Source organism: Chaetura pelagica, unplaced genomic scaffold, assembly GCF_000747805.2.
Source record: "Chaetura pelagica isolate M959 unplaced genomic scaffold, ChaPel_1.0 scaffold138, whole genome shotgun sequence".
In the NCBI taxonomy this organism is placed as follows: Eukaryota; Metazoa; Chordata; class Aves; order Apodiformes; family Apodidae; genus Chaetura; species Chaetura pelagica.
The window spans coordinates 3,624,298-3,651,895 of NW_009954215.1; the positions used below are offsets into that span (position 1 = coordinate 3,624,298).

Sequence of the window (27,598 nt, forward strand, 5' to 3'; positions counted from 1 at the left end):
TTTTCATGACAGAAAATGGTGAACATCTTGGCTGCTAGAGACTTCTAAAGGCCCGTGGCCGAGCCGTGAGCTCTTGCGGTGACCTGTAAATGGCAACCTGGTATTTTTGTACTGGGCAACACTCCTGCGCTTACGCCTGGAGATAATAGTTTCATCCATATGTGTGTCTGGGACAGTGCAGTTAATTTTAGGGCACGCCCGGTTTAAAAGTTCTGAAGTCCTGGCCCTAATTGTAGAACAGGCCACGAGGGGAACGGGGCTGTGCGTGCAGTGATCTGGGGCAGCTGTGAAGCCCAGGCAGGTGCAGGGTTAGCTGAGCACAAGGTGCCGGCTGGGATGGCATGTAGGATGTTCATATTTGGGTAATTTTTCAAATGCCTCAAATGAATAAACCGTGGAGTTGATTAACAACATGGAGTACCGAGAAAATGCTTATGAAAAGTTAGTGATAGTTAATAGTTCAGTGTATCTAAAGCCAGTTGAAATAACAGGGCTGTTAATTGAAATGGAAGGACAGTTTAAAGTTATCTGGAAAGCTTCTGTCATTTTATATGTTAGTATTTTGGCTATTGGTAACTTAGTCTTCGTTTGCATGTTTGGCAGAAGGGTGGACTTAAAAAGGTAATTTCTGTGCTTTACTGCTTGCAACTCTAAAAGCCATTTTTGTGTTTGAAGGTCGGGTGTGTTTCCTTGCACAGGGTTTTGAGCCTCAAATGCTTCATACTCTGAGCTGGAGCAGACACACTTCCATTTACTTAATAAATTTTGCATTGTTGCTCTCTAACACTGACTAATGCCATGCATGATCCCAGCTGTGCTTGCAGACAAACGATGTGATTTGTGCCGTGGTGTTTGCACTGGAAAGGACCTGAAGTAAAAGCTTCTCAGTAGAAGATATGTACCTGGTAAGACCAGGTTTGTCAAAGGTAGCCCATGACTTGAGACGTTTATGGGGTTTTTAATCTTGTTCTTCATCAGAGCTGTTACCTTGGCTCACTAAACCTGTTTTCTTACCAGTGTGTGTTGCAGATAAGAATAAACATTTGCTTTACAAGAGTGGGTTGATTGTTGGGAAAGTACAGTAGTTCTGTCATGTGCTACAGGATGTTAATGTAGTAGTGGGGTTGTTCTGGAGCATGTTACATAGCTTTGTGTCAGTACACAAAGACAATAATATAAGGTGCACAGTCTATATGGCTGCTCAGGTTAAATTTTAAATTCTGTATTTTAGAATAACGTTAATCTGAAAAAAAGTTATTTGTCTCTTAAAAGGAAGAACTGCATGTTACTTTTAACAGGTATCCTGCTAATTGGCTTTAGCTGGTGTGGTATTAAACCAAAAGGATTTAGTATTATACTGGGGAGGAAGGTTATTCTTGCTTTAATGCTTCTCTGCAAGAGAAGGTGGGACTCCCTCTGTTCTAGGGCAGTTCTTATTCCCCTGCCTTGTGCTAAAGTGGTGCAGAGGCTCTGTCCGAGCTGAAACAGCCACTAAGTGGAGATGCTCCAGTTGTTTCTTCTCGTGCTGACTAGAGTAGGGCAGTCCTGTTGCTCAGCTCTTCAGGATGAATTAAGGCAGGTTTGAATTCTGAGGCACCTGCGAGTCTTGCTCAAACGTCCTGCCAAACCAGGAGTGCTTCATAACAACAGACACCCTACAAGGAACAAATCGTGTTTTACCAGCACTGATGTGAATTCCCCCCTCTGTTTATTTCTGCATATGCATTGAGCTCGGCAACACAGTGGATTGTTCTTGCAACTCACCTGCCCCTCCTGGTGGTGTGGCTCTTGTGTATAAAGGAAAGAGACAGAAAACTACTTCAAATAGGCATTGGAAAAGGCCAAAAATAATAGAGACTTGAACACATTTAATAACTGACTGTATTTTAGATTATCTCTGCTTTGAATCACATAGTACAAGGTTGATTAAAAAAATGGGATACATTTTCCAAGTAGATTGGAGTGGGTAGTTTAAATTACATGTTGTGTGTGATAATGCAGGCTTGGAAGCTAGCTTCTCTGCAGGCTGACTGTGATGCTTAGCCCTAGGAAAGCTTCTGTAATGGATATTAAAGACTAAATGATGAAAACAGCAGCAGTAGAAGGGAGGGATCCTGGATAGTACAGCTTTATGCCATGATGCAAAAGCATAGAATGTATGCTTTGGGATGAAGCTCAGGTTTTTTTGAAAGCCTTTTAGTCCAGTTAACTGTGATGTTTGGGCAGTGTTTGTTGAGTTTAAAGTTTGGTTATTGAATTATGTGAGGATTTTTTTTAAGTAAATATACTTCCCAAGTCCTTTACAAGAAGTACAGTTCCAAGAAAAACTGACCATTTTATAAACACTATTAACTTTACATACAAACTGATTTGTATGATTATGTTTCATTTACACAGCAAGTCTCAGAAATCTCATCAATGTTTGCAGTCACTGCTACATAAACCTGCATTCCTGTTGCTGCTTCTTTTTGGTTCGTCTCAGACCTGATGGATCTGCTGATGTGTAATTGGCTGCAGTAGTTGAAACGAGTGCAGGACAGAAATTGTGGTAACGAGGCTAGTCCAGTGCTATGTTATATCCTGGAGTTAGTCTCATACTTGAAGGATCATTTTACATCTGCTTTTTTTATGTGCTGACAAGCAGTAGAGGTTAATGTTCTTAAATACTTGTTAGACTCTAGTAAGATGATCACAGTAAAAACAGTAGTGGCAACTCAGGATATCTTCCCCTTCATATACTTACCCAGTCACATACTACTACATCTTTAAAAAAATCATGACTCTTACATGGTCTTTGCTAGAAGAGCAGATTTTATGAATGCTCCAAGGCTGCTTCAGTGTAAAGTCAGATGAGGTGGCTCCTTCAGCAGTGGTTTGCTGTAGCTTATGTTGCCTGATGCAGGTGGAGTTCTGGTGCTATCTGTGTTGCTAACTGGGCTGTGGGAATGCTGCCTTTGTCAGAAAGGAAGTGACCAATGACATAATAGTGCTGGTGAAAGCTGACATTTGTTAAGGCACAGTTTCTGTGGTGACTATCTTCTCCGTAGCTGTGGTCTAAGGTCTGCAGCTATGAATACTGCTGTAGGAGTGTATTTACCTGGTACTGTTTCATGCAGAAAGAAGGCTGAAAATGCATAGAGCTGAAGAATAACTTGTGAGCAAGAGACTATGCTTTGTTGATGCCCACTGGGGTCTCTCCCAGGCATTGGATTCTCCTGGTGAGTTTTAATGAGACAGTTTGTTCTTTGCTGTCAGCTTGGTTGTGATCAGATTTGCTGATTGACCTCGGCATTGAATAAAAGTGCAACAGGAAACAGTGGAGTGACTTGGAAATCTCCAACCAGGATACGGTCACAGAGGAATCAGTTGTATGTGGTTGTACTTTTAATAGAATAACAATTAACAAAAGTGTGTGGCAGAAAGGTCATTTGACTTCAGTCTGTGTTCTCTCCTCAGTGTGGCCTGAGCTTTTGGTGCGATTTGGTGTTGAAGTAATTACAGAAAGTCATTACATGTGGCAGAGACTTTGGGACATGACTGGCTCAAACCAGGACACTGAAACCAAGAGTTAGTGCAATTAATAAGAACAGAGTTTTTAAAAATATGAACTATCAGCAACTAGAAAAATGTGTGAATAGATGCAGATTATCATCCTGTTAAGGTTTCTTTGCTCTTTGAAGCAGCTGGTAGTAGAGGACTCATGGACCTGCTCCACTCTGGCTCAACATACCTTCCTCAATAGCTGGAAGCTTCCATATGTATGTTCTTGATCCTGCAAGTGGGCTCAGCAGGGAAAGGACAAGAGTTCAGAGGAAAAAAAGTGCTTTAAGTACAAGCAGATCCAGGAAATAGCCTGGCAGTGTGCAATGGCAGCCTGCTGCCGAGAATTGCTGGCAGGCACCAGTTTCCTACTCAGGTGTGTATCCTTTGCCTTCTGCTTATGTTTCAGAAACCTCTTTACTGAAGCTGTGTTGTGGGGTGGAAAGGGAAGACTTCACAGCTCTAGAAACTGGCCAACTCTTCTGACAGTCAGTGCTGACATCCTGCTGTCAACTGTTTGCAACTTTATGGCTGGTAACATGTGAAAGACATCCTGTAGCTTGGCCCTGTAGGATTTTATTTCTGTTTAAGTTTTGATGAATCATCACAAACTGTTTATTGGGTGGAGGCTGCTGAGCATGTTCCTTTTGTACGATTCCAGGGGAGGAGCCCAAGCTTCAGAAAAAATAATTCCCTGATTCCTCTGTCTTTTGCTATAACACATTTATTGCAGCAGTCAGGCTGTACAGTGCCTGTGCTCTGCCTTCCTGAAAGTGGAGTCATTGATTTGGAAAAGCTATGGTAAGGTGGGAGCTTGAGCAGAGCTGAAATTTTGATACCTCTTTGGAACTCCTTATATTGTTTACTCTATTGGTTAATGTGTCAGGTTACCTTTGTGAAATATTTGCCACCTTTTTGGCTTAGAGTAGATCAGATGTTAATGGAAACCCATGACCCTTCTGCCTTGCACTCTTGTTTTTACTTTCAATTTGCTTTATTTACTTTGGAGCTAGGACTCACTAGAAGCCGAACTCCTATTCTCTTTGGAGCACTAACAAAAGTCAGCCACAGACAGCAGGTGCTGTTTGCAGTCCTTCAGATTTTATAGTATCATTCTATACTTTCATTGTCTTTTCTTAATCCTGTAGGAATTAAAAAACTGGCTGCCTTCTAGAAACTCAGATCTAGCACTGAAGTTCTCAAAGGCGCATGTAAGTATTTGGGGATCATTTTCATAGAGCCATATGCAAATGATTTGTTCTTTTAATAACAACCCCTTTTTCCTCTCCCACACAGCTTCTTCCCTCCATTTGCATGTGCATTGGAATAGTGGCTGTTCTAATCATTGCAGGAGTTAAACCAACATCTCACAAACATGGCCGACGAGGACCTTATTTTTCGTATGGAAGGGATTGATAATGCTAGATCGACTACAGTGAACTCTGGAAATTATCTTGATGCTGATAGTGATGATGAAGACAACTATTTTATCTGTCCAATAACTGATGATCCAGTTTCTATCAAGTCTGCCAGTATCAAAGTTGACAATTATTATAGTAATTTAGCAAAAACTGAGCAGTACAGCTCAAGCTCTTCTCCTAGAAACTCGTTTAGCTTTAAGGTAAGTATTAGCTCCAGCCTTCAATATGGTTTTGGTTTTACTTAGTTTGCATGAGAGATTCTCTAATTGCTTCATCTCTTTTAACTAACACTTTTCAATTAAAAAATAATCTATTTTTTCCAGACCTGCAGTTAATTCCATTAAGCCAATAGTCTGACACTGCCATTGAATTGCTTACTGTCCCCTTTAGTTCAGCAAGAGCTCTTCATCTACAAAGGCAGCAGAATTCAGATCATTATGATCAAACCATTAAAAAAGTGTTACACTGATTGGGAGATTTAAAAAGTTGTACTTACTGTAAGCTGAATTGGGGGCTGGGAGAAGATAATTTCTTGTGGATTTTGCCAAGCAGAGTTAACAACCCATAATATTTTTATTTGGACAAAAAAATGTAAATTGTGAAATTGTAATGATAGAATTTTCAGTTTTGGTTCCTTCTTAGGGAAGGAATATTTTAACTCTTGTGCTTGGACATGAAGCGTCACACTGGCAGTAGTTCCTGTCAGTGCATTCAAGCAGTATCTAACCTTTTCAAAATGAGCAACAATCACAGCATTGCAGAGAGGTCAAAGGGACCATATGTGGTGCTTCCTTGGCAGTGTGTCCTGTTACAGTCAGCTCCTTTTGCACAGATCAGGCCAGGCAAAAGGAGACCAACCCACAGGCAATGGAGCCTCATGAATGCAAGTGACTTTCAGGCTGTATGTTATTCCAAATGTGCACTATTTGTGCTAAACTAGCATATCTCTTAAATTTTGTCTAGACTAGGATTTAGTGTATTTTACTAACACATTTCTTGTTATAAATATTAACCTTATTTTTTTAATAGATACTCTAAAATCTTAGTTATGCCCAATGCATACTTTATTCCTGAAGAGATACCAGAGGGTTTTATTTCAGTCAGCTAACATATTAAGTAAGACATTAAAAGTGAAACTGTCTTGTCTACAGTAAGATTTTACAAAAGCTAGTGAATAGAAATATTAAAAGGTACATACGCTAAGGAAGATGAAGAGTAAAAATTTAGTTTAGACAAAGGGACAGATTTCATTGTATGCTGTACTAAGCAAGTTAAGACCTGATAGGGAGTGTAGTGTAAATTTGTGTGTATGTTTTAACATGTACTAAATATTGCCTCTTGGTTTGCAGTGTGAGTTCTGAGTCTTGTGGCCTGAAGTAAAACTGATAAGGACTTAAGAAATCAAAATTATCTCCTCCTTCCTAAGCCAGCATGTTACTTCTGCACAGTGTATGTGCCCATGGTTTGGGCTTCACAATGCATTTATGTGGCATTTTAACTCCTGTCACAGCCAGGATGCATTGGGTTGAGATGTGGAGCAAGCAAGTCTCCATCTGCTGCTTAAGTTGTAGAAATGGTGACTTCCTACACAGAGTGAAGCAGATATCCAGGACTGATAACATCTTAAAAGCCACTACAGTCTGGTCTGATCAGTGTCTACCTGTCAGATCCCAAAGCTAATGGCACTGTGGGCCATTGATAATGAAGTGCAGAGACAGTGGAAAGAACTACTGTTAACTCTCTGCCTTTAAACAGAACTCAGCAATGTTTAATTAGCTACTTAGTAGGCAACACCCTTTTAACACCTTTTTCCATTTAAAAATTGCTGATTTACCTCAATAGGTTTGCTTAAAGGCATTCTGAGCTCATTAAGATTGAACTTAAATTAGGAAGATAAATTGAAGAGTGGCTTTTAAGTGGATTTTAAATTTTTTTTTTTAATTAACAAAGAGAACAGATACTCCTGGTCAATCATTTGTCTTACCACATGTGTTTTCCTACTTTTTCTCGTGCATCCTTCAGAATGACACACAGCATCGTTCTAAGCACGGCTCTGTGGTTGACCATAGTCGGGTAGGTTAAAAAGAAAATGTGAACACCATATCTCATAGATTTATTAAGATTTTTCTGGGGTTTTTTATGGCCTTTTTTTATTTTCCATTATTGTCTGGGAGAACTGGTTGCCTCAGCCCATAAAAGTCATTGAGTCAAGAGTTAAAAAGATACCTGTTAAATTGAGTAATACCCATCTTTTGCTCTCTACCCTGAATGACGACTTATTTTTAAAGCATATATCTGTAGTTGTTTCTTCACAGTTATTTCCTACTGTTGACAAGAACAGAACGGGTGCAAGACATCTACCTAGTCTGTATGGCAGCCATATGCCTAAAACAGGAGAAAAATTGTGCTGTTAGCACCATTTCTTTGAAGTCCCTCTTCTGTTTGTTTGAATATTGGGCACAAGTCATTAACTTATTTAAATCGTTACCTAGCATGGACACAGATGACCTTTTGGAGAGGGACCCTATTGGAGAATGATCTGATGCAGATAATTGAACAAGCAGGTCTACTTGTTTCTGTATCCCTCTTTCTTTCATATATATTCAAGTATGGAAGTTCTCAGCTCTGTATGAAGTGTGTATCATGGCATGATCTGAGGCAACTTCATTTTTTTATTAAAGATGTAGGAAATCTTTCTCAGCATGTCTCCTAAACTTGTTTTATTTATTGTAGTATTGTGTTCATCTAGTGGTTTTATTGTCAGAAAGGGGGACATTTAAATTGTTGCAAGATATGCAGATTTACAGCTGAAACAAATGTGAAGAATTTAAAAGCTCAGCTGCTTCAAAAACTTCCTTGATGTCATATGCTTGCTGACATATCTTTATAATATATTTTTTAAAAGTTTCATCTGAGCTGTCAATTTCAGTGGAAGAAACTCCCAATATTTTAAGTTACTGTTTCTGCATACTTGAAATTCAGTCAGAGGGGCAGTACCAAATCTCAGAGCTCAGTCCTTTACTGGCAGAGGGTGCAGAGTGGCCTTTTCTGCTGCTTAGCTTGCAGAAGACCCTTGGCACATCACAGGATCATATCTCCAGTTCTCTTGGAACAGTACAGTGTAAAAAGGGGGAGATCAAAAAGTTAAGAGAAAAGCATCCAAACTGTCTGGTAGAGAAGGACTGTTTATATTCCAGAAAACTCCTTTGATTTTTTTTTAAATTTATCATTATTATTATTATTATTTTTAATCTTATTGTTGACTTGGTGGAGATTGAAATAACTACTTGTCTGGAATTGTTGTTATAATCTTACCTAGCATGGACACAGATGACCTTTTGGAGAGGGACCCTATTGGAGAATGATCTGATGCAGATAATTGAACAAGCAGGTCTACTTGTTTCTGTATCCCTCTTTCTTTCATATATATTCAAGTATGGAAGTTCTCAGCTCTGTATGAAGTGTGTATCATGGCATGATCTGAGGCAACTTCATTTTTTTATTAAAGATGTAGGAAATCTTTCTCAGCATGTCTCCTAAACTTGTTTTATTTATTGTAGTATTGTGTTCATCTAGTGGTTTTATTGTCAGAAAGGGGGACATTTAAATTGTTGCAAGATATGCAGATTTACAGCTGAAACAAATGTGAAGAATTTAAAAGCTCAGCTGCTTCAAAAACTTCCTTGATGTCATATGCTTGCTGACATATCTTTATAATATATTTTTTAAAAGTTTCATCTGAGCTGTCAATTTCAGTGGAAGAAACTCCCAATATTTTAAGTTACTGTTTCTGCATACTTGAAATTCAGTCAGAGGGGCAGTACCAAATCTCAGAGCTCAGTCCTTTACTGGCAGAGGGTGCAGAGTGGCCTTTTCTGCTGCTTAGCTTGCAGAAGACCCTTGGCACATCACAGGATCATATCTCCAGTTCTCTTGGAACAGTACAGTGTAAAAAGGGGGAGATCAAAAAGTTAAGAGAAAAGCATCCAAACTGTCTGGTAGAGAAGGACTGTTTATATTCCAGAAAACTCCTTTGATTTTTTTTTAAATTTATCATTATTATTATTATTATTTTTAATCTTATTGTTGACTTGGTGGAGATTGAAATAACTACTTGTCTGGAATTGTTGTTATAATCTACTTTTTAAATATACTTTTTTTCTTCCTTCATATTGCTCTATTGCGTATATACTTTCTCATGCTTACACTACAAGCATATGCTATTAGTTACAAAAAGTTAAAAATCAAAACCGTAAAAGGGAATTAATATTATCTAGCTGTGATTTATCATGACAGTGTATGTTAGAGATCTTTGCAAATTATAGCAAGTTTTGCAAATTGTATTTTTAGTATATCATAAACCAGATTCCACTCTCAGTAACTTGATGGAGGTGCAAATTGAACTGAAACCTGATGCTTTATATTTCTGAACTGTTTCATTATATATTTGAAGCCATGAAATGTCAGTGGTCTTCTGTACTACTTGATCCCTGCTCTGGATAGTGCTTTGGGGGCTTGTGAAGATGCACATCTTTGTAGCATTGGGATTCTGATGTGCTTTGAAAATGCTGTTGGGAGCTGTGTCTGATTGTAAATAACATGCCAATTTGTAACTTCTTCAGGAAACTTGGAAACATGCTATTCAGAAAGCTAAACACATGCCTGATCCATGGGCAGAATTTCATCTTGAGGACATTGAGACAGAACAAGCCACTCGTTACAGGTCTGTGGGTCTTTCTGCTTTAAAGGCTGATGTTAAACAGCACGTACTCATTCATGCAAGGGCTGTGATTGTGTAGTGCAGAGTATGTGTAATTGCATGGCTGAAGAACTTTAATAATGCCCAGAGTATCTCTTAACTGAATCTCCCAGGAATACGTGAATAACTGCATATCATCAAAAAATAAACCTTTCTGCAAACCAGAGTCACATTCTTTATCTCTCTCCCACCTAAGTAGTCTCTGAGCTTTACCAGACAGACAGGAAGCAATTATTCTCTAGTTGATTTATTCATGTTGTAAATTTAATTGAATAAGGAAATGAATTCCAATAAAGAGGCAGCATACTTAGTTTTGAATAGTTTATGAAAAAAAGCAAGATAGCACTCTGTGCATTTCCCAAAATAGCAGTTTCACAGTTGCCTGTCCATGCAGTATTGCTGCATGAGGCTGGAATTTAAATCCTTATAAAGCCCAGAATAGCTCAGCACGGTGTACGTGCTGAAACTGAGTTTGGCCTTAAATTACCCTCTGTACTTTAGCACAGGCTTTGCCAAAACATTTACCCTACTGACACAGGTTTCTGGGTGGAAGGAGTAGGAGTTTGAGGCTAGTTAATTACCACTTAGCATCAGTGTTTGGGGAGCCCTCTCTTCTAGTCTTGTGACACTGTCACACAGTGCACTCCTTCGCCATCGACTGCATCTGTCCCTGGTCAGCCACACAGGCCTGAAATAGCCTGCATACTTTGAAATACAAATAAGTGATAATACTGGGTTTGGGTTACTTGAATACTCTTAAAAAGAGATGGCTCTTATATTCCTAATTCAACTTCTTTTGTCTGCTGCAAATTGGGGTGATACAGAATATGTAAGGGGTATCTGGGGTGCCTGCATGCATGAAGTACTTGGTGCAAGTCAGGGGAATCAGGCTGGAAACAATCATGCGTTGGTGACTCAACAGCTGTGGTTCTCAATTTGGCTTTTTCTGTGTTGGGGGTTAGGGGGGTAGAGAGAACCACAGTCATACTATCATAGGGTTGTGCAGAAACTTGCTCCCCTCAAGGTGGGGTATTGGGCAGTTCTTGGCCCCACTGCTTTACACAGCCACAGCTGGTGCTGTGTTGTGCTCACATCCCCCACAGCCCTGTGGCAGATCCCCAGCCAGAAGCAGGTTTATTCAAGCTCACGTTTGGGTGAGACAACCTGTCCAGTGTGTAGGGCTTGGAAAGGCTCTGTCTGCCCCCAGTGTACTGCCTGGGCATCACAGAGGAGATGTAACATCAAAGCAGATAAAGCCAAATTTGTAGTGTTGAAAAAGTTCAGCTTCTGTAGCAGAAAATGTTAATTGTCAATAGAATTCAGTGTCTCATTGAACATATTTCTTCCTTCCCACCCAAAGTAAGGAGGGTAGAATTGTTGTGGGGAGACTTGAATTCTAGTTTTTATGTTGGATTGGCAGCAGCACTTCTTAGCAGTCAGCTAGAGATAAGAAAGGATAGGTGCTAGGATAGGGAGGAGTTGGGTTCCCTCTGCCTTTTTCTAAGTAGCACATCATCTGATTTTGCAGATACAATGCAGTTACTGAGGACTGGGTTGAAGATGAAGTTCTCATTAAGATGGCTTCACAAGTAAGATTACATTGTCCTTTGTGTTTTTAGCAGCCAAATTTGTCATTTCCTTCCTGTTACTGATTAGTGGCAGCTAGATGTTTTCCACGTAAGAAGTTTTGAAGTCTCAGTGTCATTCCCCTACCTCTTTTTCCTCAGCTCATCCATTACATTTTGATGTCCCAATAGCCTCTTCTTCCCAGAGTGAGCCCTTCCCCATCAGCAACATGAGGCATTTATTCCTTTCCCAATGATTTCCCTCCCATTTCCTGGTGGCCTCATCCTGCCTGGCAACAGTCCTTCTATTCTGTGTGCTTCCAAATAATTTCTGCTCTTAGGGTGAAAACAAACTGAATTTTCAGTGAGGGTGGAAGCTACTGTCACTTCCCAGTTAATCCTGGGGTTGGTGATGTTGGAATTGCCTGGTGTCTGGGGAGGCGATGCTCTGGCACATCCTGTGTGGAAGCCTAAATGCAGAGAGCATGAGTTCTGTGAAGCCACCTTCTCTAGACAGAACAGAGCTGACTCCAAACTGGAGAGAGGATTTAAATAGCTTCTTTAAAGATACATCTTGTCAGCTTTCTGGGACATGGGGGGGGGTGCTTATTCCCAATGTCTTTTCCCCAGATTTGTACTTACGCCACTGGTGGGTTGTCACTTTGAGGAGATAGATGTTCTATAGAGCCTATTTGGGAACTGCTCACTGCAGGATATTAAGGGGGAAGACATGATTGTGTTTCTTTCATGTTAGAAATTACCTTTGTGGAAATGGCAATGCTGAGTTTCTGTGTTTTCTTTTCCCTAGCCTTTTGGCCGTGGAGCAATGAGAGAGTGTTTCAGAACGTAAGTATCTGCTGGCTCTGTCTTTGTTGGCCTCCATGCAGTATTTTCTTCTGTGGTGACTGAAATTTCACTTAGGTCTGGTAGAAATTGTGCAAAGTGCAGCTCCTGATTAGCTCCCTGCTATGCCTGTCTAAAAGGCATAATTGAAGTGTTTATTCCTGTTTGTGTGAAAGCACAGGCAGTGAGATTCAGAACATTCTCCGAAGGGAAGCCCAAGCAAGCATGATGCAGGTATCCCCTGAGCTTACTTTTGAAAGCCAAGCTATTACCTGTACTGGACCTGCAGTGGGATGGATAGCATGTCCACTTCCAGCAAGTATATTCAGTCTATCAATTAGCAATTAATAAATTTATTCTATTTCCACCATCTCCTGCAGGTAAATTACTCAAAAAGTACAGAAGCAGCTAGTTTGTTTCTGTGTTCCTGATATGCTAAAATAAATCTGAATTTGATATGAGGCCATGGGAGTTTGCAGCCTGAAGGCCAACTTGAAACCTATAGTTAGGCAGAGAAAAGGGGAAAGAATAGTTGGATGGTGCAATCTCAACCCAGAAAGCCTCCCTCATGAAGAAGGTTAATCTCCCACAGATTACTTTGGATCACATGTACCATCCTATTCTGAGTAAGTCAGCCTAAACACTAACAGTTACTCTTTCCAGAAGGGTAAAGTATCAGGGAACACAGAGGAAGAACGTTGTTCTCCTTGGAAGGTCAGTAAATATGGTTGTGGGCATCAGCATCTAGCTATAAATCAGTTTATGCTAGAAGAATACCCCACTCTTTCTAAGATCTGGAAATTAATGCTTCCTGGAAAGCGTATGTGTGTGTTTTTAAGGCCACTCCTCTTTCTTTCCAGCTGCAGAACACAGAGAAATTGTATTTCATGTCTGATTTCATTTCTGGAAAGAGAGAAACTCCTGAATGGCAGAAATGTGATGTTTTGCACTTGAGCAAAAAGGAGGAAAAGTGACCCCTCAGTCCTTCAGTTTGGCATTGTTTCAGTGTCACTTTGTGCTGGTGGAAGTAACAAATCTTTAGCCTGCTACATTACATTTAGCTTTTGTTGTTTGCCACATTCCCCTTTACACAATGTGTTGAATAGTGCCATAAACACACTTATCTTGGCAGCTTTACCTCCTGTACAAAGAAAGTGTAACTTGTATGTGGGTTTCCTACTGCTGAATTTTCCATAACTCCCAGAGGTACACTGATATTTCCCATCTGGAGCTTTCTCTTCTAAATTTTTGCAACTCTGCAAGTCTATAGTCATGACAGTGACAGTATTAGCTGCACTTGGCTCAATGCATTTCAGAGAGTTTTGGCTTTAGAAGAGCACATGGGCTGGCTTGTTTCATGCAGAGAAATGTGTTTCTCCAGATAACTGAAAAGGTTCCAAATCCTGGCTGGAATTCTTATCTCACTTGCTTGTTCCTTCTTTCCAAGGCCTTTTTTATAGCAACTGTTTGCCCATCTCTGAAGGATGTGTGAAGTTGCTTTGCCTTTATAGAGTGTCCCCTGTACCAAGACCTCTATCAGTGCCACTGCTTACACAGTTGAGGGGGTTTATACCTGTGTTGAATTAAGTTATTGGGGAGGGGAGGATGCAAGGGAGAGGAGAAGTGCTTTCCCCTTTGTGTCCTGTATAAATGGATGAGGCTGCTCTAGGAAAGAAGTCTGTATTTACTTTGGTATTCTTGATAACAAAGGGGGGTTTTCTCCCATTTGACTTGAATGTTTCATCTTCTGCAACCACTGAGTACTTAAACCGTTTTTCAGTAGCCAGCAGATTTTCTGTTGTAAGAGTCTTCCCTGCTCCCCATTTTTGAGGGATCTATGGGTTGAGGATTTGCACATCAACAGAAGTTAAAACCTGCATTGTAAGAAGACCTGTCAGGTGCAGTTTTCCTTCTGGGAGCATGGGTGATACTGAGTAGTCACCCCTCTGTGTTGAGAAGGCAGCAGTTTGGTCTTATCATTGGAGAGGGTTTTCTCCTCAGTGTTTGAAAGGTCACTTCCTGCTAACTTCTGCAGAAAATACTTGTTGACATTGCAACAGGGTGTTCAAGTGGCACTAACCCTTCATACACTGGGTTTGAGGAGAGAAGACAGGGAAAAGAAGTGAGAAAAGGAGGAAGTTCTGAGTAGAAGTAGCTGTAGTCAAACCAAAGGGGCGCTTTGGCACGTCCCATCCATTCATACTGAATTTTACTTTTTTCCTTGCTCGCCACCTGTGCTTAACTTTTCAGCTAGGCTATCTAATAAATCACTGAGGGTAATGCTGGCCCTGTCCGTGCAGACAAATAAATGGGAAAGATTAAATTAAAATTCTTGGGTTTCCTTTCCCCAACATTTGATTTGTCTTTCAGGAAAAAGCTGTCCAACTTCTTACACACACAGAACTGGAAAGGTGCCTATAACTATGTTGCCAAGCAATACATAGAGAGTGTGGGCAGGGAGGTGTATTTTGAGGATGTCCGACTGCAGATGGAGGCAAAACTCTGGGGAGAAGAGTACAACCGGCACAAGCCACCAAAACAGGTACATTCAGAGAGATCTTGCTAAGTAAAAATGCAGACTTGCTGTCCTGTTAGATTATTTCAGATGAATTTAGAGGGAATTACTTGTTCACATTCAATTAAACTTAATTGCTTAGATAGATTCTTCTGTCCTACTGTGTTTTTTATTAAATGCTAGCTGATTTTTAATGAAATAAACCCAGAAATTGCTTTTTATTTCCAGAATTAGGGGCTGTGTGTCTCTGAATGTCTGACTGTTCTCAGCTGTTGATTGAAGACCAAAATAAAATGGTGTTTGTTTTGCTCTTCTTGATATTTGCTCAGCTGCTCTCGCGATAGCCAGAGATGTCACAAAATTTATTGCCAGCAGCAGTCTCAGCAAGCACTTAACTGTTAGTACTCCAGGAAGGCAGATGATTAAATCCTGCAAACGTATCTAAACATCTAACTAGCACTGATTTTTAAGAGCTGAAAACCTGAATAACAAATACAGATTTCTGAGGACTGATGAAGATACTGCGGCTTTGTTCCCGTCAGGTGTCTCTTGAGGCACCCACAAAAATAAAATAGCCAACATTTATTAAGAAATTTTCAGAGGGATTTGTTGCAGAAGTGAGCTGTTTTGAAGTGACTGCTTTTAACTTACGAAATTCCTCCGATAACCTAAGAAGCACATGACTCTTTCCACCACCTCCTTGTTAAACAGACAGATCTTTGCAATTGTTCAGCTTCTTTCACTGGGAAAGTTTTCACAGCTGGAGTATTCACACACACTTTGATCTGAAGACAGTATTCTGTTAATCATTGTTTATCTTCTGTCCCTCCCCAGGTGGATATAGTACAGACATGTATTATTGAAATGAAGAACAGACCTGGGAAGCCTCTCTTTCATCTGGAACATTATATTGAGGGCAAATACATCAAATACAACTCAAATTCTGGGTTTGTGCGAGATGACAACATTCGTCTTACTCCCCAAGTGAGACTTTGTTAATGCTTTCCATAGAGTCTGCTGCAGGGAGTTTCTTGGCTCTATCCACAGGTCTTGCATTACTGCCAAGAAAGGAAGGTGCAGACTTGCCAGTACATGCTGAATTATTTTTTTTAATTTATTTTTTTTTTCTCAGTTTGTCTGCCTGTTATTTGGGTCCTGCTCTTTCAAGCACTGAGTGCTTCTTTAGGGCATTTCAGTGTCTGTTGATTTGAGTTGAGTTGGGCACGGTTAGTACTCTTTGGAAACCTTAATCCCTTTTACTGTAATTCCAAGCATGATCATATTTCAAATTCACTTCAAATAAGGCAAGAAGAGAGACCTCTCACATACTAAATAGTCTTCTGGTGCCTTACATAATGTGCAAAAGGAGGTAGCAAATACCCAACTTACTTTTAAGAATCTGGGTTTTTTCAGCTACAGCCTCTGAATAGGTGAATCTGGGTTTGTCTGTAAAAAATACAAGTACAGATTTCAGGTGATTCTTGGATCTCATAAAATAACTTGAAAACACTGGTGAAGAATGTGGTCAGTGTAGCAAAGTAGTGTTTTACTGGGCCTTGAGAGTTTTGGTTTTTTTATCTTTTTCCCCTGTTAAGGTATTTGTCATGATGCTTAATATAAGCAGAGGGTTTATGTTCTAGATTGTCTTATATACACTGACTCAGTGCTATGCTTTTGCAGGTTGGGAACAAAATGTTCCATGAGATTTGCTGCAGTTAAAATGTTTGTCTATCACCACCAATCACATCCCCCATACCTGGCAGTGGTTTTTTGCACATATTCCCAGAAGATTCCTAATGCTTTATGCCAAAGAGAAGGGCTTTTTATGCCTGATTCTTGCAATGCTGCATTTAAGGAGTAGAAATGTACATTTCATGATCTGATAGATGAACGTAGAGCCAGATCAGCCATTCAAAGGGACCTCCCACAGGGCATAGAAGGAGAATTTGTGGGGATTGTCACTTTTTTTTTTTTTTTTTCACCCTCCCAAATATGTGGCAGAGCTTTGCCTGTTGGCAGAAGGAAGCAGTATCCCAGGGCTGCAGAGCTTGGACATCTATAGGCACAACCAAGATGTTTATGCAGAAGTTATTCTGCAGTGGCTTCAGAGCCTGCTGCTTTTCCCTCTGTCAGGCAGCTCCCCACTTCTTAAGGTGAAGACTGTAGAGGAAAAGAGAATCTTCAGTACAAGAAGGAGGAATAAAGTAATCTCCTCTGCCCTGCATGTTCCTAGGTCTAGTTTTCACCCATCTTTTAGCCCATCTCTGAGTGGGGCAGATTGGAGAAATAATTACTACTTGCTTTTAGTCTCTCATTGCTTTCATCATGATGTTTATACCAGTTATGTTTTGCCAATAGGGTTATCAGACTTCTTTGTCCACTTATAAGAGGTGAATATGTGTTGCTGTTTTCAGAAGATCAAAGGATAATTTTCTCAGACATCATTTATGGTTCTTCCCAGGCCTTTAGTCACTTCACCTTTGAGCGCTCGGGACACCAACTCATTATTGTTGATATCCAAGGAGTTGGAGACCTCTACACGGACCCTCAGATCCATACAGAGAACGGTACAGATTTTGGAGATGGCAACCTAGGTAATAATCAATGATCCTTTTTCACATGCTAATAGGTGCTTATTTTCTCTGCCTAGCTGTCTGCTGAGTAGCTGCTACCTGGCTGAGTGAGCAGTCACATGGCTGAGAGTCTTGCAAGCAGCTTGGGAAGTTCTGTTGTAAGGATTCCCCGAGCAGGGCAGCTGTCACACAAGGGCTGATCTTGGCTCATGTCTCATGGCCTACTCTTAACCAAACAAGTAATGAAATTAAGCAGCTTCCTATAAAGTGAAAGCAATAATGATGGTCTTAATTTCCTTGCCACATTGCAGGAATGGATACAGGTGAATATGGAGAGAAAAGCCTTGCATATTTTTAAGGTTCCACATGTCCATACATAAAGTTGTTCATAGGACACAAGTTTTGTAAGCAGGATCAAACTTAGGCATGTTTCTTAATGATGCAGCCAAATTAATTTATTATTATATCCTTTGCATATGTACATTTTGTAGAGTTTGCAGACTTCCTTTCACTCTCATGTAGAGAGTGAAAAGCCCTTAAAAGTGTTAAAATGGAAGTGGTTTGAGCTGTGTGTGCTACAAATTACTTTATCTCTTTCTCTCTTTTTTTGACTTTTTAGAACATACTTTGGGAATTCTAGCTTTTTAATAAGTTGACTGTAATATAAACTTTGAGTAAATCTTTTCTTCCCCCTTTTTTTTTTTTAATACCACAGGTGTTCGAGGTATGGCTTTGTTCTTTCATTCTCATTTCTGCAACAAGATTTGTGAAAGCATGGGTCTTGCACCATTTGATCTTTCGTCCAAAGAGAAAGATGCCTTGGATTGTAATAAAAAACTGCTTGTAAGTTCTTGATTAAAAATAATGTATCTAATCAGTGTAGCTGGTTTATTCTAAGATCCATATAAATAAATCTGAAATATGCTAATTTGGCAAATAAAATGGCAAATAAATGCACCTTTATCACTAATGTTGTATTTTAAAATGCAGCAATTTAAAACTAACTTATCCATACTTGTCTCTGATTAATGCTGTAGCTTTAATTAATAGGGAACCTTCTAACACGTGTATATTTAGGACAATGGATATATCTGAGTGCTAAAATAATTACCTTTTCTCCTCCAACCTACTTAGGGGAGAAATAAAGAATTGAACTGCTCTCAGTTTCAACTGATGTTAGTGGGATGAAACACAGAGAAGCATTATTGACTGGACTTTCTTGTTTGTTTCCCAAGGAATCTGCTCAAACAATTCTCCGTGGCACAGAGGAGAAGTGCGGCAGCAGCCGGGTGAGAACAACCTCTGGGAGTCGCCCCCCTCTGCTCTCCCGCCTGTCTGAAACCTCTGGAGATGAAAGCATGAGTGATGTGGCATTTGACTCTCTGCCGTGCTCTCCATCCTCAGCAACCCCTCACAGCCAGAAGGTGGACATGCTTAGTGAGTCAGTCTTGCCCTCCTTGGGATTTCTGAAGATTTGCCTAATTTTATTTTGTTGGGTTTAAACACAACAATGTGTTTCATTTATTCCAGAATCCTTATTTCTAGCATTCCCCTTTGAGCAGATATAAAAGTACTTCTATGCAGACAAGTAATGCACAGATGGTTCTGTGAAAAAACTGTGGTTAAATGATGATATCTAGAGCTTCCTCTTCAAGCATGTTTTCCTTACAATAAGAAGCAAATATTTTTCTTCCTAGATTGGCCTGTGTTCAATGAAGTAGATAATTTGGTTCACAAAGATGATGATCAGCTTGATAATCAAAGGGTGAGTGACTTTCCAATAGAAAATGTAATTGTAGTTCCTTAATGGATGTGTCATTAAAGGACTGTCTGAAAGCTTTATTCAGCAAAAGCACATAAAGGTGCTCTGCCTGCTTTCACTGCAGCAGGTCATGTTACCTGCATGCATCTGTTCTAGTGAAGGAAGAATGTTTTATTTTAAAATAGGATTAATTTTTTTTCCCCTCCAGAAATTTATTTGCATCTGGTATATTTTAACACATAATTATAGCCTGTGTTTTTTCCCCTACCTGCACGCTGTTTCTTTGCCACTTGTGCCAGCTGCTGTGGTATGAAAGCTAAATAGAATCCCCGTTGACTAGATCTCTGCAAATATTGGTACTGTGGGATGTTGAACAACCTCACCTGAAGAGATTGCAATAAGTTTGGATTGGGAATTTTCCAGTTTTCCAGCCTTAGGATCAGAGGCTGTCAGTTACTGTTTTAAATAGCTACCAATGAAGGCTGAGAACTACATTAAGTGGACTCTTGGTTTGATGACATATGTTATTCCTTGATAGTTTTTTATATACCTAAGAGAGAACACAAACTTGGACTAAGTCCTGTTCTGTCTGTCAGAAGTGGTACAACATAAAATAATTTTGATCCAGTATATCCATCCAACATATCTCACTGAACCAGCAGGATTCCTCTGTGGAAAACATCAAGCCAAGGTCCTTAGAAAGGCTAGTGCTAATGCTGTGATTTTTTGTTCTTCTGCAGGACTTTGAAAATGGTGGAGACAGTGGGTATCCCAGTGAAAAGAGAAGTGAGCTAGAAGATCTGGATCACAGGGAGAGGGTAAGAACCTGACTCTGGGTTTGACAGAGTTGAGCCTCTTCGTACTTGAATGTTTCCACAGAAAAATCTCTCTACTTTTTTTTTTCTTTTCTTTTTTCCCCCCTTTTTCTTTTTTATCCCTCTTGATCTAGACTTTGTAAGCAGAGGAAACAGTTGGAAAGAAATTTCCACATGTTGCAAAATTACTTATTAATCTTGGAAATGCTACTGATGGTTTTACAGGAAAAAGGTGATTTGTAATGAGAAGTTTAATTTCAGATGTTCCATTTAAGAGCATGTTGTTGTGAGGTGTTTTAAGTATCCTGTATTGCATGTGAGAAATGTAGCCAGCTTCTTCTTATAAGGAATCCATGAATATGATCTACTTACAGACTCTTTTTACCTTCTGTACTTGCTGTGATTTTATATGGCTTGAGATACCACAGAACTTAATGTTGCTGTAAGTAAATAAGATGCAGCTTGAGAATTCCTGTGGGTTAGTTGGTTACTTCTTTAAAATACAAACTTTTAAATAAGTGCTTTTTGACCTAAAGATCTTAATTAGACATTTAATTAGGAGATAGGAAAGAGAACACTACTTCCAAAGATAGTACTCCTTTTGTCACCTTTTAAGAGACAGGTTTTTGTGTCATGCTATATCCAGTTTTCAGGATTAAGGCCTAGGTCAGCCAGGTTCTTTACCATTTCAGTACAGTTATTTTTATATTGCGATGTCACAGAGAGAAGATAACCCAGTGGAAGCTATTTTGGTTATTGTCTCTATTAATTTTGCTGGGTAGGAATAGTCTAGAGAGATAACTGGCACATACCAGTTGCTGCAAATTAAATGATGCAAGTCTTTACATTAACATAGGGCCATTCAAACAACAACCGAAGACATGAATCTGATGAAGACAGTTTGGGAAGCTCTGCAAGGGTAAATAAAGCAGAAATGTTCATAAACAATGAGTTTGTCAGTCACCTGCCATCTAACTTCATCAATAAATAAGATACCAGTTTTCCTTTCTTTTCAGCTACAAAATGTTTATTAATATTAACTTACTACTCTGTGTTGTTTCCTGCTTTTCATTTGTCTTTCTTTTCCATATGCTTATGATTATGCATGAGAAAAAAAATTGTAGTTCTATGGATTATTTTTTTCTGCCTAACTAGATTGTATTTCCTTTCTGCATGTTATTTTTGGAATTGGATCCCACACGTGGTTGGATGATTTTTTAAAAAACATGCAGCATTTGAAATGCATGACTGTAGCACTCTCCACTGTGTATCTAACTGAGCTAGGGGAGACCAGACCTTCTGATATGTTTTTGCAAAATATAGCTTCTGTGATAATTAGTTTCTGTAGCTATAAACTTAAACAAATAACTCTATTCTGCAAGGAAAGAAAAATCAGAGCTTAGACAACAATGAATAATTTAATTAGATATGCTTTTCAGAACTTCCACGTAATGATTATATACTGCTGTTAGAGGAAATTGAAACAGCTTTAACAGACTGAAGTTGTGTGCTAGTAACCTCTTCTCTTGTGCTTCCCACGTGTACCTCCAGAGGCTTTCATTTTGGCAGGAATGTTGCAGCTACTGTTTGGCATCCACCTATTATGTTGAAAAGTTGTTTGTTCTCATTTGTGTTGGATGTTCTGAGAAACACCAATGCATGTACCTGCCTATCATCTTCTGCATTGTTACTTCTCATTTTTCTAGAGTTGTAGAATGCAAGTAGCATTTAAACTGCTTTTAACTGAAGTTCTGACTGGAAAAGTGTGGGTTTAATTTTTTTGTGCATGGATAACCTCAGTGCCTGCAGTGTAACTATTCAGGTGCTTATTTTGATAATAATGTAATTTATAATATGCCTTTTATCTGATTCAGAACTTAAAGATAATGCTTTGCTTCACCTCTCTCCTTTATAGAAGATATTTGATGTTGGGATTAGAAATAGAAGGCTTTTCTCTTTTCCTTTATTAAGAATAATAGCCATTTATTCAGCTACTAACATGATTTTGAAAGCTGTGTCTTGAACTACAGTATTTACTAGTAAGTAATAATATTAATGGAGGCTTTGTTTCCTGGATGGTAATCCATATGACTAGTATAGAAATGTCAATTTTGGATAGAAATAATACTATATTTCCTATTTCAGATCAGTGTGGACAAATGGAATCTCTACAACTCTTCCAGAGTCCACATCCACCGACCATCCTGCGTTGCCCAAGAAATTCAGAGGCTCAACGCACTAGAACTTGAAAAGAAAATTGGGAAGTCAGTCCTTGGGAAGGTAGGATGGGTCTAGTAATCCTGTTCTTTCCAACTGGAAAGAAACATCTTGTATTTGTTACTTGCATAGAGATGTTGCCCTGTGTGAGTTGTTTGTGCAGGTGAAAATAAATAACATAGCTTTCTGTCACCTAATCATATTGTATAAGGGACATCTAAGCTCAGGAATCTGTGAATTCCATCTGATTTTGGACTTGTAACATCTGGCTCTTTTGGGAAGGACTCTGCTGTTGGCTCATCTGCTTTTCCAGAGGCATCACACAGAGAAGATAAAGTGGGGTAGATGTGGTGTGCCTGACCCACATACCTTGCAAATAGGAAAGGTTGGACTTCTGAAAAATTGTATCATGGACCACTCTTTGTACTCCAGGCTATCCCAGACAATGCAGATGTGAATTAAGTTTAGATTTATGTATGGACTTAAGCCCCCTCTTAAAACACACACTGTTAGATGCTCCTGGATATCCTGAGAGCCTCAAACATTCTCAGATCTTTTGGTTTGAGAAGAAACCTGCCTTTCCCTTGGGGAGTGAGTGGAGAGATAAAACCCCTCAAAATCCCATGACATGTTTGGAATTAAATCCTGCCCTCACTGACACTAAAGGCTTTGGTGGTGTGAGGATTTTACCCTGTATAACATTTTTTATTTTCTGTGCCTCACATTAATTCCTTTTCTGTGAGGGCTCTTGCTGTACACAGAAGTCTGTGAGCCATGGTCACTGCTGATTGCCCTGCTGGCTGGTGTGTTGGGCAGTTGCAGGCTGGGTGCCTTTAACTACAACTCCCTTCTAAAGGTCTCCAAGGCCCTAGCAGATATCCTGGGACATGCCCCTAAGACCTGGTGCTCTGGCATGGAAATTTGCTAGGATATTGCTTAGGAAACACTGATGTGGGAAGATGTTGTGGCAGCTACTGTCTTGGTGAATTAGGACTTTTATCTCTAGTAGTCAAGTTTACAAAGCTGTATGTGTTTATGGAACTGAAGAGGCAGCTGCACCATGTGTAACCATCACTTTGTGCCTGTTGAATCTGTGCAGGCACAAGTCAGGCGCTGTATGTCTGTCTGTTACCAAACTAGTCCTGTGCTCAGTCCCCAGTACACAATTAGCTTTAGTTAAGTAGTCAGCTCAGAGAAGTATGTTTGTGCCCAGATAAATGATGGGCACAGGGCTTTCAAAGGAGCAGATCTATACTTAATATTTGTGTCTCTTTCCTGTGTGATTGCAGGTTCATTTGGCCATGGTTCGCTATCATGAAGCTGGGCGTTTCTGTGAGAAGGACAAGGAATGGGACCAGGAGTCAGCCCTGTTCCACCTGGAGCATGCTGCTGACTGTGGGGAGCTGGAAGCCATTGTTGGGTTAGGACTCATGTACTCCCAGCTTCCACATCACATCCTTTCTGAGGTCACTCTGGAGGTAACAGAAAGATAAAGAAAATGCCAAAAAGCAGAATTGTCCATTGTAAAACCTAACATTAGAATAGGAGGAAACTGAGACAAAACAATAAACATAGTTAGGTGTTCTGTAGCATCTTCAGGTAAAATAGATGACTAATAAAGAACTTGGACAAAGCAGCAAAAAATGCTGCCTGTTCCTGGTGTTACCAGCAAATCACAACAGACCTTGAGGAAGCTTTTGAAGAGATCTTTTACTATTCCGCTTCTTAGTTTCTTGTGGCTGGGCCTGTTTTTCAGACATACTAAACACTTGCAGCAATTACTGAGTTGGAGAAAATTAGTATTAGAGAAAGGAAAGGATGGTTTTACTTAGAAACATGCATTTTAAAGGTTTTGTTTCTTTTTCCAGGACACAAAGGAAAACAGAAATAAAGGATTTGATTACTTGCTAAGAGCAGCAGAAGCTGGAGACCGGCCTTCCATGATTCTGGTAGCAAGAGCATATGATACAGGTGTCAATCTTGGCTCAGACAGGTATTGTGCATGAGCTCATACCAAGGTTTCCCTAGGACAGCCAAGTTCTTTTGCTTTGAAGTTTGTGATAAAACTCCCCTGGACTTCGCTGGGAGTTGCATACTTGAAAATTGGGGGATCAGTGGGAAAAAATGAACACGAGTTGTTCTGGAGATGTAGTAAGTGAAGAACATTTACAAGTGCCATGTCTCCTCAGTGATTTTTGAAGTGCAAGGGTTTTTTTAAGTGGGAGTTTTTTCCTAATTAAGCTGTGAAGATGTAGATGTACAACGGGAGAAATAGGTGAAGTCATAAAGTCGTAGTTGAGATGCAGTCAGATCAACCAAGTATTGGTCACAGTTGAGGTCTTGGAATGGAAATTTCATAGGTACATAGTTCTAATGCTGAAGATACTATTTTTAATTAAGGATGATTTAAAGACATTTTAAAAGGGTTTTATCTCAGAAAGTCTCTCAATTTGGCCAGCACTCCTATCTTGATAGGATGGATAGGATCTGTATTGTGACTAAGAAATAAAATGTAATTTGCCAAAAGGCAACACAGTATATTGGTTTACTTTTTTTTTTTTTTAGTTTTAGATTAATTTTAAAAGGGGACAAATACTAATGTCCTTAAGTACCAAATATAGCAGATTATGATAGTGATACTTTACTATTATAGCATGTCTTTGTTATTTACATGAGTTTTCTGTTTTGCACTACAGTGAAACACTTGGCAATGGTGAAATTTAAAATAACATTAAACTTCTTATTGAAGTGTACTGAGCATTTCAATATGAAAACTGCTGGCTTTAAAGTATTTATGAAATAAGACTCTGCACCTTCAGATTGTTTCTGAATAATTTATCCTCACAAATAGAAATGCTAGATCAAAACCATGAAACTAGTCATGGCAGCTCAGACTCTGGAGTTTAGCATGACACTTTAGTCTGATCCTTTCTCCTCTGTAATTCCTGCATAAAGTGATTCCAGCCTCATTTGATAGAACAACCTGATGCAGTGCAGAGTTGGTGAACCACCACAAGAACATTTGCTTTCTTGGAGAGCATCAAGGCTCTGAGAAGGCAGTGAGAAATTGAATTCTGACTGTCCAATGCAAAGTACATTTGTTTCCTAAGGTAACATCTTCAAAAATTATATTTAACTTCAGAGAACAGGACTGGAAGGAGGCACTGCACTGGTACAATGCTGCACTGAACATGACTGATTATGATGAGGGAGGTGAATATGATGGCACTCAGGACGAACCCCGCTATCTGCTCCTGGCCAGGGAAGCTGAGATGTTAATGATGGGAGGGTTCCACCTGAATAAGGATCCACAGAGATCAGGCAAGTCCTCATTTTGTTCCTGTAACTGGTAATCTTGTTTTCCCCTTGTTTTTCCCTCAATGTGTGCTCCGAAAATACCTTTCCTGCTTCAGCTGTTATAAAACCTACAGAGGGTCAGTACCCTCCGATTTGTGGATGAAGCCACACTGATGCTGGGTGATAAAAGGCCGAAAACAGTGAAATAAGAGATCTGGGTGATGCCAGGCAGTGGGTGGTGCCAGTTCCAATCCTGTGATACACTGCGTCAGTAGCTAGCAACCTGCATTCTCTCTGAGGCCTCTGAACTGCAAGTTGCTGCTTGTATTTTGCATTACACCCATGACTCCTGGGCCCTACACAACATTGTGTTAGTTGTTGCAGGACCTACATGTTGGATGTCTAAGTCTTACAGTTGTCCTGGGTCCAGCAGCCAGTCATTTAACTTCCAACTTGAAGAGCAAAAGCCAGATTCCCAGCTGACCTAACTCTGCTGACACTATTAAAATACACCCATACATCCAGCTCTGTAGTTTGACCTCAGTTTCTCTTTTTTTTTCCTTTAATTGCTTCAGGTTAAAGAAGTGTTTCTTGATTCTCCTGCCAACATAACTGATACTATTTTCTCCTCTAGGTGAGCTGTACACAGAAGCAGCAGAAGCAGCAATGGAAGCCATGAAGGGACGACTGGCAAATCAATACTACCAGAAAGCAGAAGAGGCTTGGGCAATGATGGAAGAATGACACTGCAGTTAAGCAGTATATATGTGTATATACATTTTTATATAGACTTGCTGCATTTGCAGCTAAAAAGATCTATTTTTATTTGTTGTTACCGGTTTCTTTTTTTGTATTTTAGTTTTCTAATTTTTTTAGGGGAGAAATCCAAATCTAAGTGGTATATAGCATGCCATGGCTTACTTTTGTTAGTGTTTTAAAGCTGTAATACAGACACACTTGAACCTTTTGTATTTTTGTAACTGTTAGATCTGAGGGATTCTAGGTTTTTTTGACAAAAAAAAAATGAAGATGATATCTGTTTAGGTTTCACATGTCCTGTTTTTTATGTAGCGAATGATTAGTGTGTTTACATTTTTCTTCTCTTCCCCCCATACAGAAGAACATTTTCCTAAAATCTCAGCATTTCTTCATCATTATTGGTGTATCTCACCAAATTTGCATGCAAATGTAAACTTGCCATTCAAGCATGCAGATACTGATTTTAATAAGTAGTCCATTCTGTTGTGCTGGTGTCATTGGGAGCTTCTTTTATTCATCTCAGCAAATTCCAGACAGAATCCTTATGGTTTGGGGAGCAAAAGGGAAGATGCTTCAGACTGTCAGTGAGGCTATTCAGGATGTTTTATTCATGACCAACATTCTGATGGAAAAATATGCCAAGTCCCTCATTCCTGTCGAGGTGAGGCATCCAGCTACCTCTCTCATTTTCAAATCTTGCACCATATAATAACCTAGGTGTATAAAATTCTACTTATATTTGTCCAGTAATATACAGTAGCAAGATCTGTTATATATGGATAATCTGAAGTTATTTTTACAGTGACATCTCAATTCTCAGTGAAGCCAGATCATCTCATAAAATGAAAATACATTTTTCACTATTTCTGGAGGGATATTTGAAAAGGTTAGAGAATGTTGATTCACCTATTTCTCTGTATAGAAAAAAATTTATTTGTTTTAAATAGCTTTTTAAAGAGAGTTTTATCTGCTAATGGTCTCAGACATCAGTTAGAGAAAATTGCTTCTTGAAAAGAAAAAAACAGTTATCCCCAAATGTTCTGTTTCCATAATCCTAGCCAGTAATGGGAGGACAAATACATGGTGGTGATTCAATTATTATATAGAGAGAAGTTTCTTCTAAATCCAGTATTGTATTCCAAAGCTACTATGCCATTTATACAGATAGTATAGAATCTGCTTCTTGATCTTGGTTAAGACTTATTTTGTGGGAGATCAAGATGAAAGCTTTTGCCTTTTTGACCTTGTGGTCTCCTGAGGGTTTGAATTGATACAAATAAAGGGCAGCCTGGGTGAACACCTGTAATACTCACCAGCCTCGATTTAGCCAAGCTTATAAAAGCATGCTTAAAATTAAGCAGGCTGCTTGATTATCCAGTTTATTTCATTAGGACTTCTTGCATACATAGCCAAGTAATTTTAGCTTCTTGTAAAATGTAGAAACAGTCCAAGGAACAAAAATAATTTCTTCCCTTCCTGTGCAACTGCCTGTCACTGGGCTACAAAGTTGTGCTCCCCCATTTACACTCTTT

The 27,598-nt window shown here is 39.4% G+C and overlaps 1 protein-coding gene across 1 annotated transcript; it reads left to right on the top strand.

Annotated features, from left to right (window-relative positions):
• The first annotated feature begins 4,915 nt into the window (after positions 1-4,915).
• Positions 4,916-26,051, top strand: EEF2K (eukaryotic elongation factor-2 kinase). The gene is made up of 17 exons (XM_010003244.1): positions 4,916-5,161; positions 9,584-9,684; positions 11,249-11,309; positions 12,094-12,131; positions 14,499-14,670; positions 15,478-15,627; positions 17,105-17,237; positions 17,932-18,059; positions 18,452-18,653; positions 18,914-18,981; positions 19,719-19,796; positions 20,650-20,712; positions 21,939-22,073; positions 23,300-23,488; positions 23,879-24,003; positions 25,153-25,331; positions 25,942-26,051. The coding sequence occupies exons 1-17, from the start codon at positions 4,916-4,918 to the stop codon at positions 26,049-26,051; spliced, it is 2,178 nt and encodes a 725-aa protein (XP_010001546.1).
• The last annotated feature ends 1,547 nt before the right edge of the window (positions 26,052-27,598 follow it).

What these genes read in the sequence shown, in the direction of transcription:
- EEF2K (XM_010003244.1), top strand. Translation starts at nt 4,916, where the DNA reads ATGGCCGACGAGGACCTTATTTTTCGTATGGAAGGGATTGATAATGCT. An exon ending in TCATTAAGATGGCTTCACAA is followed by an intron (nt 11,310 to 12,093) that starts GTAAGATTACAT and finishes TCTTTTCCCTAG; the next exon opens with CCTTTTGGCCGTGGAGCAAT. An exon ending in ATGAGAGAGTGTTTCAGAAC is followed by an intron (nt 12,132 to 14,498) that starts GTAAGTATCTGC and finishes TTTGTCTTTCAG; the next exon opens with GAAAAAGCTGTCCAACTTCT.